The sequence below is a fragment of the Stegostoma tigrinum genome, chromosome 3 (genome assembly GCF_030684315.1).
Source record: "Stegostoma tigrinum isolate sSteTig4 chromosome 3, sSteTig4.hap1, whole genome shotgun sequence".
NCBI classification, from domain to species: Eukaryota; Metazoa; Chordata; class Chondrichthyes; order Orectolobiformes; family Stegostomatidae; genus Stegostoma; species Stegostoma tigrinum.
The window spans coordinates 79,131,392-79,149,619 of NC_081356.1; the positions used below are offsets into that span (position 1 = coordinate 79,131,392).

An 18,228-nucleotide genomic window follows, 5' to 3' on the forward strand; every position below is an offset into this window, starting at 1 on the left:
TGTTTTTATACTCCACACCCCACTTGCTACATTCAGACCTTTTGCGAGTTGTGTATATCCAGATCTCTCTACTGCAGCATTCTGCAGTTCATTTCCATTTCCGTAATATTCTGCTTTTCTATTCTTCCTGGCAGAGTACAAAGCCTAATTTTCCCCACATTACACTCCATCTGCCAAAGTTTTGCATACACTTTATCCTTTTTTATATCTTCCTCAAAATTTCCTTTCCTTTCTTTCTTCCAGTTGTCTAGAAATTTGGCTACAATACACTCAATTTGACATTTTGAAAATATCCCATTTTTCTGAAGAAGGGTTCTGACCCAAAACGTCAACTTGCCTGCTTTGCCAATGCTGCCTGGCCTGCGATATTCCTCCAGCTCCACATTGGGTTATCTAATGTTTCTTGTAGTTACCAATCTTCTATCCACATTAATTTGTTTCCCAAGCATGGTAGTAACCATTTATGAGGCACCATATTAAGAGCTTTTTGAAAATCCAAACATGTACTGACTGATCTTTATTCACCTAACTTGTTACATCCTTGAAGAACCCCAAGATAGTATAACATCCTTTCTACTAAACCATGCAGCTCTGCATAATTGTATTACAATTTTACAAATATCCACTGAATTCTTAATAAAGACAAAAGAACTGTAGATGCTGTAAATCAGGAACAAAAACAAAGTTTCTGGAAAAGCTCAGCAGGTATGGCTGCATCTGTGAAGCAGAAAACAGAGTTAACATTTCGGGTCCAGTGACCCTTCCTCAGAACGGATTCTTAATGATGGAATCAAGCATATTCCCATGACAGATGTTAAGCTAACGTGCCTAAAGTTCTCCATTTTTGTCTCACCCCTTTTTGAATAGAGTTGGTACATTTGTAGTTTTCCAGCCAGCTGAGACCTTTCCAGAATTTAGTGAAGATTGGAAGATTGAAGCCAATCTATCCACTGTCTCTGCACACTTTCTTCAACACCCTAGGATGCAGGCTAGCAGATCCAAATGACTCAGAAGCTTTTAGAGCTATTAGTATCCCAAGTACTTTTCTCTTGAACATTATGTGAAGTTCCTCCTTTTCGCCCTTGCTTTTCTACTATTTCTCATCTGCTTTTTGTATCTTACACTGCGATTCATACATTCTCTTTCAATTCACATGGGAACATAGTAAATGGGAGCAGGAGTAGGCCATTCGTTCTTTTAACTTGCTCTGCCATTCAATATTGATTATTCCACTCAGTACCATGTTCCTGTTTTCTCCCCAATACCCTTTAAACCCTTTAGCCCTATGAACTATATCTAATGTCTTCTTGAAAACATTCAAATGTTTTGGCCTCGCCCACTTTGTGGCAGAGAATTTCACAGGCTGGTTTAAAAATTTCTTCTCATCTCAGTCCTAAATGACATACCCTGTATTATTAAACAATGGCCCAGGTTCTGGATTCCAGATTCATTGGGAACATACTCTACACGCTTACCCTGTCTAGTCGGGCTTTTAATACCGTTATGAAATTTCTTAGTGAGTCACAAATGATAGATCCTTCTTACAGTCTTTCTCAATAGAGTAAAATGCCTCCTCTGCTAACTCTATTCCTCACTTAGTAGTTAGATATATTAGAATTACAAGAAATAATCTTAACCAACTGATGAATTAGTCAAATTGAAATTTAGAGAAATCATAATTTCATGTAAATTAATTTCAGGTGAGCCCGAAATTTTCTTTTGCAAAGCATTTTGTTTTCAGAATCATCCACATGTGGGTAATATTCAGAATTTAATTTTCTATTCAGTATGACTAGGTATACTTAAACACTTAAGGGTAAGGTCTTAAGGAGTGTTGCTGGATAAAGAGACCTTGGAGTGCAGGTTCATAGTTCCTTGAAAATGGAGTCACAGGTAGATAGGATAGTGAAGAAGGCATTTGGTATGCCTGCCTTTATTGGTCAGTGCACTGAGTATAGAAGCTGGGAGATCATGTTGTGGCTGTGCATGACATTAGTTTGGCCACTTTTGGAATACTGTGTAAAATTCTGGTCTCTCTGCTATTGTAAGGATGTTGTGAAACTTGGAACGGTTCAGTAAAGATTTGGAAGGATGATGCCAAGTTTGGAGGGTTTGAGCTACAGAGAAAGGCTGAATAGGCTGGGGCTATTTTCCTGGAGCATCACAAGTTGAGGGGGTGACCTTATAGAAGTTTATAAAATCATGAGGGGCATGGATAGGGTAAGTTCGTGGTGGTGGTGGTGATAGGGGGGGTGGAGGAGGAGGAGGGAAAGGAGGAGGAGGAGGGAGAGGAGGAGGAGGAGGGAGAGGAGGAGGAGGAGGGAGAGGAGGAGGAGGAGGGAGAGGAGGAGGAGGAGGAGGAGGAAGAGGAGGAGGAGGAAGAGGAGGAAGAGTCCAAAACTAGACAGCACAGGTTTAAGGTGACAGAGGCAAGGTTTAAAAGGGACCTAATGATGATCTTTTTCATGCAGAGGGTAGTGCGGGCCAGAGGAAGTGATGGTGGCTTGTACAATTACAAAAATTTAAAAGGCATCTGGATGGGTACATGAATAGGTAGGGCTCAGAGGGATTTGGGCCAAATGCTAGCAAATGGGACTAAATTTATTTCGGATATTTGGTCTGCATGGACAAGTTGGACTGAAGGGTCTGTTTCCATGCTGTACAGCTCTGGCTTATGAAAATATTTTTATCACTATCTGACTTAATTAGTTCTCCCCCCCAGAAAAATACTGGACAACTAAACCATATAAACTTGAACATGATCATGCACTCGATTTTCAAAGTAAATATGCTGCCAATATGAGTCTGCCACCACAGATACTACCATCTTTAAAGGTCAGGAACAAAGCCATGAAAAGCAGGATATCCATCTCAGGCTTTCCCCAGTATAAACTGCCACATATTACAGAGTAAGCAGCTCAGAGAATTCTGACTCCCCGCCTCCCATCTCCATTACTGCTTTATTTTATTCATTTAAAAATCAAAGAACTTCAGACCCATGGTTTCCCAATTCCACTCCACATAATTTGTAAAAAATCACTTGGTAGTCAGCATTTGAGAATCTGATCTGAATCCTCTAAATTGGACATTTTGAGGCAAATTCAATAATTTCACTTCTATGTGAAGCAATGCAGTATAATATTATAATCTGTGCTTTTACTAATTCAGGGCAGTTTCAACAGTATTCAACATTCTCAACATTTCTGATTAGGAAGTCAATATGCTATAGGAGCAACTTTTCTTTAATAATTCATGGGAAGTGGCCTTTGCTAACTAGGCCAGCATTTATTGCCTGTCCCTAATTACTCAGAGGGCAATCACATTGCGATAGGTCTGGAGTCACATATAGGTCAGACCAAGTAGGGACAGCAAATTTCATTCCTTTAAAATCATTAGTGAACCAGACAGGTTTTCATAACAAACGACAGTGATTAACATCCACTGTTAGGCTGGCTTCTAAACTCAAACCTTTTAAATTAAATTGAAAATTGCATCACCTGCAACGCCGCATTTCTCCAAAACATTAGACTGGCTTTCTGGATTACTAGTCCAATGACATTATCACTTTCCACCACCTTCCCAAATTCCAAATATGTGGAAGTCGTATGTCAAGGTAAGTATTATCTGTACAATATTATTACATCAAACAAATTTCAATACTTAATCGTATGTATCTAAATGTTTACAGTTTAGATGTTTAGTCCTATTTACTGATACTGTACTCACTTCTTGATTAAATATGCAATTACACTGTAAACAACCTTTAAGGAAACAAATTCAAACATTTAAAGCCCACAAACCCAGTACAGAAAAGCAAGCATTGCTGCTTCAGCAGTTGGAATTCGAATCAAAATGACAAAATATTGCCAGAATAAATAACATTCAGACGAATGTCCAAATTTCAGATTGAGATCAGGTAATTTTTGTAAATGTTTTCAAAGGACACAGTAAAGAATACAACATGCATGCATTAATGAAAAAGAAGCTATACTGCTAAAACAGCCAAAGCATTGTTAAAATGGATATATTAGAAAAATGCAGTGTAGCAACCTGTAGTCTGGAATCTTCGGTTACCTTGGTACCCAGGTGGCTTGTCAATCTTCTAGGAACTGAGTAGGAATTACTGCAGCTTGTCACATTAGCAGCGTCTTGTTCAACTCTTGATCCTGAATCCTAAAACAGAAGACAGAATTTGAAGTGTTGAGTTTGACAAAATATTGTTTGTGAAATGCTACGAAATAAATAGAACAAAACAGCACTTTATTGTCACTTGTATTTAAGAAAATGTAGTGAGGTATGTATAAGTCGCCACAATTTGGCACCATTTTAATTACTGAAATTAGAGAAAGAAATAATTGAGACAAATGTTCAAGTGCTATGTCATTTCTGTAGAAGGGTTGAGACCCAAAACATCAGCTTTCCTGCTCCTCTGATGCTGCCTGGCCTGTTGTGTTCATCCAGCTCTACACCTTGTTATCTCACACTCCAGCATTGGCAGTTCCTACTGTCTCTTATATCATTCCTTGCTTTGTAGGAACCATATCATCATTTTTTGAGAGTGACAAGTTGAGATTAATTTTCAGTACCCAATGGGGCTTCCTATTAAGCAGGGGTAGCACCAAAGAAGATAGCTGTGACTGCAGGAGGTAAGTCACCACAGTTCCAGGACATCATGGCAGGAGTTATTCAGGGTAGTGTCCTATGTCAAACTAGCTTCAGCTGTTTCATCAATATCACCATGATGATGTTAGAGATGTATGCAAATAACTGCACAATGTTGAACAAAATTCACAACATCTCAGATACTGAAGCAGCAAATTGTGCAAGAGTTTTAGAGCCCTAAAACAACCTTGTCATGATGTCATGGAACTGCACTGTGCTAGGTAGAAGTAGCAGAATGTGGGCAGAGTTGATGAGATGAGACAATTGAGAGAAGCAGATGGACAAAATAGTGCTTCGATAATGTAAAGGTAAAATCAGAGTTTGATATATCTCTGATCATCAGGTATTACAGTATTGGGTATAATAGGTAATAAACAGTCTTGTAAAGAAGCCAAAGCTGCAAGACAGGTCACAAGCTTGCCTTCTCCTTGACCATTCTATTTTGACTCCAAGTTCCTGGATACAAGTAGAAAACCACATGATATATAATAATGGCAGTGGGGAAGTGTGTCCTGGGTCCAGCCATAGAGAAGAATGTCTCGGGTCCTGACAAGAGTGAGAGATATCTAATCTGGTGACGGAGATGTTGCCAGATCTTGGGGATAGTCATTGGGTCCAGTGGCAGGGAGTACAGGAGATGTCATATTCTGGTGGTTGCAGAGAGTCAGGAGGCATGGAGTTTTTAGATCCTGAAGGTAAGAGTGGGGGTGCTGGGACCTGTGAGTAGGGTGTCAGGTCCTAAGATAGAGGGCAAGTGTCAACTGAGGGCTTGTAAGGGGCCTGGGGAAGTGTAGTTGAGGTTTTGTGATAAATTGGGGCTGGGTCAGTTGAACAGTTACCCATGAGTTAGAGTAGGTTTTCAATAGTCTAAGATAACAAGGTTGGAGCTGGATGAACACAGAAGGCCCAGCAGCATCTTAGGAGGAGGAAAGCTGACGTTTCAGGCCAAAACCCTTCATCAGAAAAATTTCAATAGTCTAACATTTCCTGAATAACACTTGACTTAACTGTAGCTGAATCCTCCACATTTTCTAATTTAAGTGGATACTTTCAGACGGTTCCAGGCTCAGGGGCATTGCCCAGCATAATCTTCAATTTTCCAGACAATCCCCTCAGTGTCTGCTACATGGGGATTCCATAGGGTCCCCATTCATAACTCCTATCCATGCTGCAGAAACAATTGTCTGACTATCAGAAAATCTAGGCCATAATTTCTCAGTTGGAATATAAAGCAAAATCAACATGATACATGGCTCTTACTTCACATTCCTACAGCATTTCACTTCATTTTCTAACGCAAATAAATTTTTCTTTGCCAATGCTATATGGTTCTTTGACAGGAGTATTTCAACAGACCATTTCGAGAGATAAAGATTGATAGCAATTAAGGATTATGTTAACTAAACATTAGACACAAGCATGAAATGTACTGTACTACAAATGTTCATCAAGCCACCACTCATTTCTGATCAATGTTTGTTCCACACATCTAAACTCAAGGAGTTAGATCTTCATTGTTACTCATCTTTCTAATGCTGAATATTCTGAAATATAATAAACAAAGTAGATATCAGAGAAAATTTACTTCGGGGGCAGGGGGCTTTGGTAAAGAAAGAGGGGTGGGGCAAGAGGCACAAACAATACATGCAAAAACCCATTACCAAGTGATATCCATCGAACTGATAATTTTCTTAATTGGTGCAAAACTGAATCTCCTTACCTGCCCAATCCCTGTTGTACCCATACTGGCTTCTCTTGTTTCCTGACAGTCACTCTGTCGTTCTGCATCATGTGATGCCGTTTGTTCACGTTTACTTTGTGAGGATTTCTGTTTAACAAATAATCATGACAGTAAATTCAGAATATTGAAGTATGAGGAATGTTTAAACTTGCCTAGCTGCAACTCTACAATGGAACTGTGCTTGCATTTTATGACTTATCCGTTGAGGTCAGCAGCAAGCACCACCCTGCTCAGTGACATGATTTGATGAAAATACTGCACGTCCACAGAGATCTAATGATGTATCACAAAAGCTACGATGCTGACTGGCTGTGCTGTTAAAATGACAGGATGTAAAAAAAAAAGTCCTCTGGGAATGGATGAGAATACACAAAGCAGTTCTGAGAGCATTTGATCACGTGAAAAACATCCTGAAAAATCTATTGCCAATAAGCTCCTACTCCTTGAATGTCTCACATAATAGATATAGTTAAATAGCTTCAGGGTAGACAGAAACACTCCTATTTAGTGCACTCATTTTAGACAGCTGACATTGAAAAGATATGTTCTTAAAAGTCTATTTTGGGAGCAGTTGTCAATTAGGAGCACTACATGCCTAAAATTTTAAAAATGCTACAAATTCAAGTGAAAAACATATTCAATGTCATAATTAAAGGTATTCACTACTTCCTGCGACAGCCATGATGGATTCATTAACTCAGCTGAAGAGGCCCAAGTACAGCAGTTAGCTCACACTACAGTGAAGTGTTGAGTGTGTTTCAGTGTTGAAGATGCTGTTTATTGAATGTAGCACTAAACTGAAGCTTTAATGCCCTCTTGGACAAATGTCAAAAGTGATAACAGTTACTCCATCTCAGAAAATGCTTTGTTGGTTCTAAAGCACATTGGGACAACCAGAGGTCCAAGAAAATACGTGCAGTGTTTTTTTTAAATAAAGCTGGAGCCAAAATGAATTTGAATATTTAACATTTCGGAAGGAGGGACTAGGCTCAAAACGTCAGCTTTCCTGCTCCCCTGATGCTGCTTGGCCTGCTGTGTTCATCCAGTTTTACACCTTGTTACCTCTTGAATATTTAACAGGTGGATCTCCAATTCTATAGACCTATTCAGGCACATGTCAGCTAGCAACAAAACTCCAAGAGATTCTTGTGAATGTACAGCTGGACCGTTCATTAAATAACTGCAAACCTTTCGAAAACATGAGAAAGGCTATATTTCTATAAACAGGAAATGCTTATGATACATTTGAAAAAAATGAAAACAGTTGAAAATATTGGTTTAAAAAAATCACTGTCTTATCAAATAATTTAAAACTGTGCTATTCCAAGAGGAGACTGCATTATTCGAAAGCCTTCAGCAGTGTTTAAATGTTACGTTTCAGTGTTCATTGAAAAATACAGACACTTAGTACAGCATTTTCTTTAGTTAGCATGTTTTAAAACATCAAACAGATTCATATTATTGGACTTAAGATCTGACCATATCAATTAGAAAAAAAAAGTCAAAAATTAATTTCCATTTCCTGCTGTGGCTAAAATTAGATCTTGATAAATCCAGTGCTTAGACTGAACTCTACCCGGTCTTGCAAATTTCTCTCAAACTTCTCCTGTTGGCTATATTGAGCAGTATTTCCAAAAGTACTGGTAGTCCTCCAATACTGAGCTCAAGTGGACATGGTTCATTTGTAACTCCAGATTGTGAATTTTGATAGACTTTTCAATAGTGGGAATTATAAAAGTAAATCCAAACATGTCATCATCCAATATTGGTAAATTGCACTTTCCAGGAGAGCAGGTCACCTGAAACTATACCGAAGCCCTCTTATTCTTCTGCCCATCATCCCAGTAAATCAACTTGTAGAGTACTTTTCCTTCCCTGAAATTACTCTGTGTGAAGCAGCTCCTGACATCAGAGCGAAATTATCCTTTTACAAGCCTGGCTCCTTGTTCCACCAGAAAAAAAAAGTTTCAGTCACTTTTGACATCTGTCTGAGAGGGCATTAAAGCCTCAGTTTAGTGCCACATTCAATAAATGGCACCTTCAACACTGGAACACAATCAACACTTCATTGTAGTGTGAGCTAGATGCTGTACTTCGGCCTCTTCAGTTGGGTTAATGAATCCCGAAACGTCAGCCTTCCTGGTTCTCTGATGCTGCTTGACCTGCTGTGTTTATCCAGCTCTCCACCTTGTTATCCTTGTTCCACCATTATGGTTTAGGTTTCCAGTTCTAATTAACTCGATGTTTGAATCAGACAGCACTCCAACACGGTAAACTTTGTTTTTGAGATAGAGTAAACAATCACAACACTTAAGTCTAGTATTCTTAAAAAATGTTGAGATCTGAAAACTAAATTGCATTTGATAAACTATTGCATAAATGCCACAAGTTAGGCTCAAGATGGCACAGATTCAACGTAAATACTGGTAGTGGTTAGGAAAGTTTTCAGCGTTTTGTCTCTTTGAAATAGAAACAAAATTTCCTTCGAACATGTTAGCTTCATTTTAAAAATATAATTGATACATTAAGTAAACATTTGAAGCAAAAAACAAGTTTCAAAAATGTAGTGATCCGGAAGCCTTGTAGTTTCACGCTGATCGCCTAACTGACGAGTACAAAGTTCTGACATAATTATTTATAGAAGGAAAACTAACTTTCTCCAAGTTTGATGTTTAAAGTGAACCATGCAATCAGAACCAAATCATAATTTAAATGCTAAATAAATGATTAAAAAAACATAATGACCTCAGTTTCCGTTGCTTGGGACTGTAAGTGCTGTCGCAAACGAAGCATATCCTTCTCAATTTGCTGAATTCGGACTACTCTCATCTGCACAGGATGAACTAAAGTTAGAAAAAGAAACTTTGCCTAGCTGGTTAAAACTGCATGACTACAAATTTTCTGTTTTGCGTGTTTTATTCTTAATTGGAGAAAAACAAACTTTACCATGTTTATAGAACTGCCACAATACCCCTTCCAACAAATTAAAGTTTAAAATTGATGTTTATTTTAATCAAAAAAAAATTTGAACTTTAAGCAATACCAACTCCCTTTTCTTTCTAGTAGATTGACAATTTATCTTGAGATTTTCATTTAAAATTATATTCCAGAGGCTAAATGATACAAATAAACAAACTATTCTATTCATCCTTGCAGCATAAAGATCAAATCTATTATTTTCCAGCACTATTATTTTCTTGAGACATTTAACATTTACGTTATTCCATATGTAGGTGTAACAATATATCCTGAAATTGCTATGATACTACCTGAGCTCGCTTCTCCATATCCTGGCAGGTTCCCAGTTGTTCTTCCATTGCAGATCGAATTTGCCGTGCTTCATACTCCAACTGTCTCCTAGTCATGTCTGTCTGCACAGAAAACTATCCAAAGATGACAAAATCAATACAATTATAATTTAAATATTATAATGATAATACAGGGAGGTAACTGATCTGGTTTCACCTCTCCCATCTTTGAAACTGGCTGAGGTGTTGCACACATCCATTTCTCTTCTGTGTCTGTCATGCTTTACTAACAGAGTCATAAGAGACATACCGCACACAAACTGACCCTTTGGTCCAACTATTCCTTGCTGACTGAAAACATTCATCTTCGTAAATGCTGGCTATTAGGATTTGTAAACATTATTAGCTTGAACTTCTTTAGAATGTTGCAATAGAGGATTACAACAGCAAAAATGCATTCTGACACTTACAATTTGCTGACTGGGTGGACCAAACATAATCCCAAACTAAATTAGTCCCACCTGCCTGCTATATCCTTCCAAACCTTTCCTATTCATGCATCCATCCAAATGTCACCTAAATGCTGTAATTGTGTCCATATCCACCACTTCCTCTGGAAGTTTACATGAAGCATCCTCTGTGTAAACAATTTGCCCTTCATGTCTTTTATTAAAATCTCTCTCCTCTTACCGCAAAAATGTGCCCCAGTCTTGAAATGCCCCAACTTAGGGAAAAGACACTTACCATTAACCCTATCAATACCCCTCATGATTTTATAAACTTCTAAGGTCATCTCTCAACCTCCTAGAAAAAATCTCCCAGTCAATCCTGCCGTAAGTCAAACTTACCATACCCAGCAACAGCCTGATAAATCTCTTCTGAAACCTCTCCAGCATAATAATATCCTTCCAGTAAGTTGGCAGCCAGAATTAGAGACAGTACTTCAGAAGAGGCCTCACCAATGTTCTGTACAACCTTAACATGTCTTCCCAATTCCTATATTCAAATGGCTGAGCAATGAAGGCAAGCTTGTTAAACACCTTTTTAACCACCCTATCTATATGTGACGGAAATTTCGAAGAATCATGTACCGGAACTTCTAGGTCCTTCTGTTCTACGGCACTACCCAAGGCCCTACTTCTTCAGCAAAAATAATTTCAAGTGATTGCCGACTCTCATTCAGAATGCTCTCTCTAAAACCTGCCTACATATTGGGTGCAATAAGCTCTTTGGAATCTCTCTTTGACCAATACTACCTTTTTGCTCTTCCCTCCTCATGTCTGGTAAATCAGAATCATACATTTTTGCTGCTGTCATCCTCCATAACAACATTCTAAAGACATTTAAGCTAATAATGTTTACAAATCCTAACAACCTGTTTTTATGAAGGTGAATGTTTTCACAAAGAGGACATCTTCCATCATGTTGCTTGGCCAATGGAAAAGATCTAGCAATTCAAAACTGAGCACCAGTGGGTTTTATGGGAAACTTAATTACATTCAACCTCAAAATGTCATTTCATGGCAGCACATACCTTTAGTAGTACCTTTACAGTAAAAGCAGAAAATCAACTCGTGAACATTGAGAATGTTTGAAGGCAAAAATTATCTAGTACATTATCCACTTCTACCTCTCTCCTGAGGTTCTCAGCATCACAGAAGCCAGTCTTGAACCAATATAATAAATCCCATGTCATATCCAGAAATGAATAAGACACTGGACACATTAAAGCCTACAGGCTCCACCGACAATACTTGGGCTCCAGAACTGACTCTTTCTTCCGGCCAGGTCATTCTAGTCCACATGCAGTGCTGGCATTCATTTAAAAGTGGAAAATAGTTTGGATATCACCTCAAAAATGAAGACAAATTCAATCTGGCCAGAAAGAGGCTCATTAGCATGTTCTTCATTAAAGAAATGGTGTGTCAACAACAACGATCAGAGCACTGACTCACCGATAACTCGTTCACCAATATTCATACGTTCTGTGGGAATCATTCAGTTCCAGATCTCATTCAAGCCTTGGTCAAACATAAACAAGCGGTGATTCCAATGGTGTGCCCACCACTTGGGTCAGACTGATTGCCCTATAATCATTTAGCCTATCCCTCATATCCTTATTAAACAATGGTATACATCAAATGACTCAGTACCATGTCTGTACCTAATGAGGACTGGAAAATGGTCTTCAGTGCACTCGCTGTTTTCCCTATGGGTTACTAAAACAGCTTGGGAATACAATTCATCTGGCCTGAGTGATTTTGGATGTTACTCTCTCCAGCACTTCCTCTTGGCTTATACTTATTGTCGGCGACATTTCCCTACGCTTAACTAAAATGCCTGCATGATCTCTCTCCTTTGTAAAGCCAAAGCACTCATTTAGAGCCCTGCCAAAATCATCAGCATCTGCACAAAGTTACCATGTACATTTCTACCCTTTCCTTCCTCTTAAATGTACTGATAAAACATCTTTTGTGTTTTCCTTAAATTCTACCTGCCAGTGTTCAGTCTAAATTTTGGAGCTCCCTAAATTACTCATGTGGGTAAACCTTCACTATGCTGACTACAGTAGATGAAGGTTGCACCTTAAGCATAAATTAAGTTCAACAAGAAATGGGCCATTGCCAGTGAAGACCAGATCCCATGAGCATAAATAAAAATAAATGTAAAAGATTACAGATAAGATTATTTATCTAATAACAAGAGAAATTCTACAAAATTACATGTTCCCATCAACATAATCAAGAATGATGATAGAATCATGGAATCCCTAGAGTGTGAAAACAGGCCCTTTAGCCCAACAAGTCCACACCAACAATGACAGCACCACACCCAGACCTATCCCCCATAATCTACGCATCCCTGAACACTATGGACAACTTAGCATGGCCAATGCACCTAACATGCACGTCTTTGGACTATGGGAGGAAACCCACGCAGACATAGAGAATGTGCAAACTCCACACAGACAGTCGCCTGAGGGTGGAAATGAACCCGAGTCCCTGGCACTATAAAGGGAGCACTGACAGATTGATAGCCACTGAGCCACCGTGCGTCCCCCCCAGACAAAATCAGAAATTCAACTTAACTTACATTTTCTGTGAGAGGGAGATTATCAATCCTCTTGGTGAGATTTTGAAGTTGTGCATAGTACCAATCCTTTTCCTTCTCTTCCTTTTCAATCTCAGCAAGTAGTAAAGACCTTGCAAGCAAACAGAAACCGTAAAATTACAGTGCACTTACATAAGGAACATGTAAACAAATCACGCAAGATATTAGTCTGCTCATGGATGCAATTCATCTATTTTCCGCAGTAATTCTCTCATGGTCTTCCAAAATGCATTTAAACATCAGGCTATGTTGCAAAGACTTCAGTTCTATGCCATGAAATGGATAGTGCACTGATTTTTTGCATTTTTAAAAATTTTTGACATATTTATATTGTTCTTCATGAAGCCTGTTAGCTGCATATGATTCCTAGGTGAGCGAACTATGAACACAAAGTCTAATTACTAAGTAAACAAAGTCAGATCAATTGAAGCGCAATAACGACTGCCTGCCAAAGTGCCAAAGACCATCAATTTCTGCCTAGCCGTTTCCTAATCACCAGCCTCCACATCCTCTGCATTACACAAACCCGATCACTGCTTTGACAACAAACTGTCAGTGGATACATCGCAGGCACCCATGGGTCAAACATCTTAATGTTGAGAGGAAATCATGTCTTCTTTAGATTTAGCCTTGGACCCTGAACCCAGTTTGTGCCAAGAGGATGGTGCTAACCAATTTCTCCCACATTCGTCTGGTTTCACAAATACACTATTGCTACTTAGCTTCATCACCTGTCTCAACCTTTTCAATATCTCTGTGCTTCATACCTCCTCTGCCTCTCTATCATGTTCTCCTCCTGTAAGTAATCCTTAATAATTCTTAAACTTCGATCAAGCTTTTGATCACGAGTCTAATATCAGTTTGAGAAGCTTGATGTCAGACTTTGGTATTACTTGTGAAGTCCTGGGATTTTGTTTCTTCCAGTTCAGATATACTGATAGCAAGGGATTCAGCATACTAATGTGATTAAAATGTTAAGGGATGATTGTTAAATTCTCTTTTATTGCAACAGTCATTGCCTCTTGGATGACACAAATGTCTCGTCACAGGTCTTAGTGCATATTACCTCGGACTGCTTCAGTATCTGAATCACTACTAATGGTGCTGAACATTATGCAATCATGTGAACATTCCCACCTCTGATCATTTGATGGAGGGAACGGTAATTGATAAAACAACTTCTGCTTTGGACATGAACCTGAGTAACTCCTTCAAAGTTGTTTGGAATTGAAATGACTTACTTCCAACAACCACAACCATGCTTCATGCCAAGTATGATTCCAACCAGTGGTAAGTTTACCCCATAATTCCATTGAACCTAGTTTTGCCAGGGTTCCTTGATTTCATTCAGTCAAATGTGGCCTTGATGTCAAGGGCAGTCAGTTTCACCCCAGCCATGGAGTTCAGCTCTTTCTCCCATGTTTGAACCAAGATTGTGATAAAGTCAAGAGCTGAGTAGCCCCGGCAGAACCCGATACTTTTTACTACATTAAAGGGATCTACATAACACTAAATTATCGTTGTCAAATTATCTGGTATCCACATCCAGATCAGGCGTAACTTCCTACTTTCAAAAGATGTTGGCATTGTTCTCACACTCTGCACAATTCAAAACAGATCCCGTTTCTTGCCACATCACAGCTCAAGGATGTTGGCAATTTTGGTGTTTTATTTGAGCCCAAAATTAACGTTCAACTCTCTTTCTTGTTCATTATGAAAGGAGGCCAATTTTCATCCACATAACATTACTTACATCTCTGTCACTGCTCTAGCAATCTGCTGTCAAAATCCTCATCCATGGCTTTGTCTTTTCCAAACTTGATTGTTCCAAATTTCAAAATCAGGTGCACAATTGTCACTTGTCTCTCAAGTCTTCAAAATTAAAATTCCCATTCTTCCTTCCCGTCTTCAACTTTCTAAAGTCCTAAGCTCTGGAGTTTAAAGCCTAAACTCTTTTAAGACTCTCAATAAATAAACTCTGACCAAGATTTAAGTCACCCCTTCTAACATCCCTTATTTTGAGTCAATTTTTGTCTTTCCACATTCTTCTGAATAAACTTCAGACTTTTTTTATGGCAAGGATAGGCTTATAAATGCAGGTTTTTGATTCTGAATGATATGTCTTATTTTCAAACCACTTCTCAAAACTTGAACTGCTTGATATGGTTCCTCTGATGTTCAGCAAAATAGCTGTAGTGTAGTACTAAGCAATCCTAGCAAAACTGGAATTAGTGGGCACTGGGGGCAAACACTCCACTGGTTGGAGTCATGCCTGCCACATAGGAAGATGGTTTCAGTTGTTAGAAGTCTGTCATCTCAGCTCCAGGACATTGCTGCAGGTGTCCATCAGGATAGTGTTCCAGGCCCAATCATCTTCATCAATGACCTCCCCTCCATCATAAGGTCAGAAGTGGGGAAGTGTTTGCCGATGATTGCACAATGTTCCGCCCTATCCGTGTCTCCTCAGATACCAAAGTAGTCGGTGTTCAAATACAATATCGACAATATCCATGCTAGAGCTGACAAGTGGCAAGTAACATTCGCACGACACAAATGCCTGGCAATGACAATCTCCAATAAGAGATAATCGAACCACAGCCCCTTGACATTCAATGATGTTACCATCACCGAATTTCCCTGGAAAAGATATATTGGAACTGGAGGCAGTTCAAAAGAGATTTACTAGGCTGATTCCTAGGATGAATGGGGTTGAATATTAACAACAATTGAATGGGTTAGGTCTTTATTCATTAGAGCTTAGAGGAATGAAGGGTGACCTTATTGAAATGTACAAGAGTAAGAAGCACAGAGTCATTGTGGGACTGCAGCAGATTGAGACAAAGCCCAAGTGAGTCACTGACTATTGTTGGAAATTTGGCTCAAAGTGGAAATTAAGTTCAGTTTTCAGAATTAATGTCACTTTAGATTAGATTAGATTCCCTGCAGTGTGGAAGCAGGCCCTTTGGCCCAACAAGTCCACACCGCCACTTGAAGCATCCCACCCAGACCCATCCCTCTATAATCCACACACCCCTGAACACTACGGGCAATTTAGCATGGCCAATCCACCTAACCGGCACATCTTTGGACTGTGGGAGGAAACTGGAGCACCCAGAGGAAACCCACGCAGGCACGGGCAGAATGTGCAAACTTCACACAGACAGTCACCCAAGGGTGGAATCGAACCAAGGGTCCCTGGCACTGTGAGGCTGCAGTGTTAACCACTGAGCCACCGTGCCGCCCTTTAGAACTGATCCTTTAATCAAATAAAATAGCCCAATTAAAGGAGTTAGCTACTTAATTCTGTTCAAATTCAAGCATCTGAATTCATTTGTCTAAATAAAAATGTTGCTTATTGTAACAAAAAGGTTCTCTGAAGAGATGTCATTCACCACTGCAGGTTCGCATGCATCGCGGCCAGCGTAGGGCGGCAGCACAAGGAGACAAAGACCAAGTGAGTATGGTTGGAAATTTGATGTGAAGTGGGACAAAATTGCTTTTACTAGGGTTTAATGCAAGAAATAAACTCTCCATATTGAGTGATGATTGGGAAAGGTTGAAAGGAGTAGATCAAGGGGCTGACCTGAAGTGAAACCAGCAGTGCAGTGCTGTCACAAACTACAGCAAGTGACACAAATGCAGTGACAGAAGCTGATGGGGAGTTGGAGTGATGACTACTTCCAGCCGATAAAATAAAAGTCCATTCATAAGGTTGTATTTAGGTCTCCAGTGTTTTTCTTCTTTCTTTTCTCAAAAATAACTGTTCAAGCATAGAACATAGAACAGTACAGCACAGAACAGGCCCTTCAGCCCACGATGTTGTGCCGACCATTGATCCTCATGTATGCACCCTCAAATTTCTGTGACCATATGCATGTCCAGCAGTCTCTTAAATGTCCCCAATGACCTTGCTTCCACAACTGCTGCTGGCAATGCATTCCATGCTCTCACAACTCTGTGTAAAGAACCTGCCTCTGACATCCCCTCTATACTTTCCTCCAACCAGCTTAAAACTATGACCCGTGTTAGCCTTTTATGCCCTGGGAAATAGTCTCTGGCTATCAACTCTATCTATGCCTCTCATTATCTTGTATACCTCAATTAGGTCCCCTCTCCTCCTCCTTTTCTCCAATGAAAAGAGTCCGAGCTCAGTCAACCTCTCTTCATAAGAAAAGCCCTCCAGTTCAGGCAGCATCCTGGTAAACCTCCTCTGAGGAGGATTAATACTGGCTTATTTAGTTTATAAATCAAAGGTGTCAGTACAATGAAGTGAAAAGAGCAGGAAATCACGTGATTAATTTACTAGTTAAATCAAATGTGACAGAGATGGTCGGATGGGTGATGTATTGCTGCTGTAATATTTGGAAGTTGCTGGACACCCAAGTCATTTAGAATGAACACATCTGTTGCAAGTGCTTGCAGCTCGAGGAACTTCAGATCCAAATTGAGGACTGGAGCTCGAGCTGCACGCATTGCACCACATCGGGGAAGGAAAAAGTTACCCGGAAACTTTGTTCCAAACAACGGTTACACTGCTCCAGATTAGGTAATTCGAAATTAATCTGTCATCAGGGACAGGAGGGTATACATACAACTGAGGCAGGAATGAGGACCCGGGGTAACAATTGAGGAGCTTCAATCCCTGCAATTGTCCAATTGTTATGAGGCTCTTGTAAAGTGGGCAGATAAGATGAGGACTTCAAGGAGGATAAGCAAACTATACATGGAATCTTGGTACAGGGAGCCTTTCAAGTGGAGGAAGAAGATAGGTATGTATTTGTGACAGGGGGCAGTATAATTTGGGGGCTAGGTATTGCTGTCTGCAGCCATAACTGAGAACCCCAAAGGCTGTGTTACCTGCCCAGCACCAGCGTCAGATACATCCTGGGACTGGAAAATAGATTAGAAGGGGAGGAGGAATCTAGTAGTCATTGTCCACAGTGGCACCAACAAACCTGGTGGTAGGACTGGAAGGGGGAGGTGGAGGGTGGTCTGCTGAACAACTTTGAACGGTTAGGAGCTAAACTCAGAAGCATAACCTCCAAGCTACTCATCTCTGAATTACTACCTGAGCTGCAGGCAAACTGGCACAGTGTCAATAAAGTCAAGGAGAGAAATGTGGCTCAGACAGGTGCAGGTGGAATGCATTTCAGTTAGTGGGGCACCTGCACCAGTTCTGGGGTTGTTGTGATGGGATATGCTTCACTTGAACTGTGCTGGGACCAGTTTCCTGGAAATTCAAATAGTATTTAGAGAGGGTTTTAACTAATTGCGGGCAGAGAGAGAAATGCAGGCTTCCAAGGCAAAAGGAAAAAGCTACACTATAGGCAGCAATTTGGATAGCGATTAACTACAGTGGGACAGGGTATACAAATATAGAAAAACAGTGGTAAATAATGTCAATATGATGAACAGTCAAAAGGAATGGCTGTTTATTTAGAAAAAAATTTAATTAACAACCCAAAT

The 18,228-nt window shown here is 39.7% G+C and overlaps 1 protein-coding gene across 5 annotated transcripts in view; it reads right to left on the bottom strand.

The window, feature by feature from the left end:
* apc (APC regulator of WNT signaling pathway) overlaps positions 1-18,228 on the bottom strand; it is a 177,809-nt gene that overhangs the window by 23,211 nt on the left and 136,370 nt on the right. For 4 of the 5 annotated variants that reach the window (XM_048526851.2, XM_048526850.2, XM_048526853.2 and 1 more), the window contains 5 exons: positions 12,745-12,853; positions 9,673-9,786; positions 9,149-9,232; positions 6,383-6,490; positions 4,051-4,173 (listed from right to left, as the gene is read on the bottom strand). In XM_048526851.2, coding sequence (XP_048382808.1) covers positions 4,051-4,173; positions 6,383-6,490; positions 9,149-9,232; positions 9,673-9,786; positions 12,745-12,853 — 538 coding nt within the window. The remainder of the gene's footprint in view (positions 1-4,050; positions 4,174-6,382; positions 6,491-9,148; positions 9,233-9,672; positions 9,787-12,744; positions 12,854-18,228) is intronic. The other variant, XM_059644691.1, reaches the window with a different exon arrangement.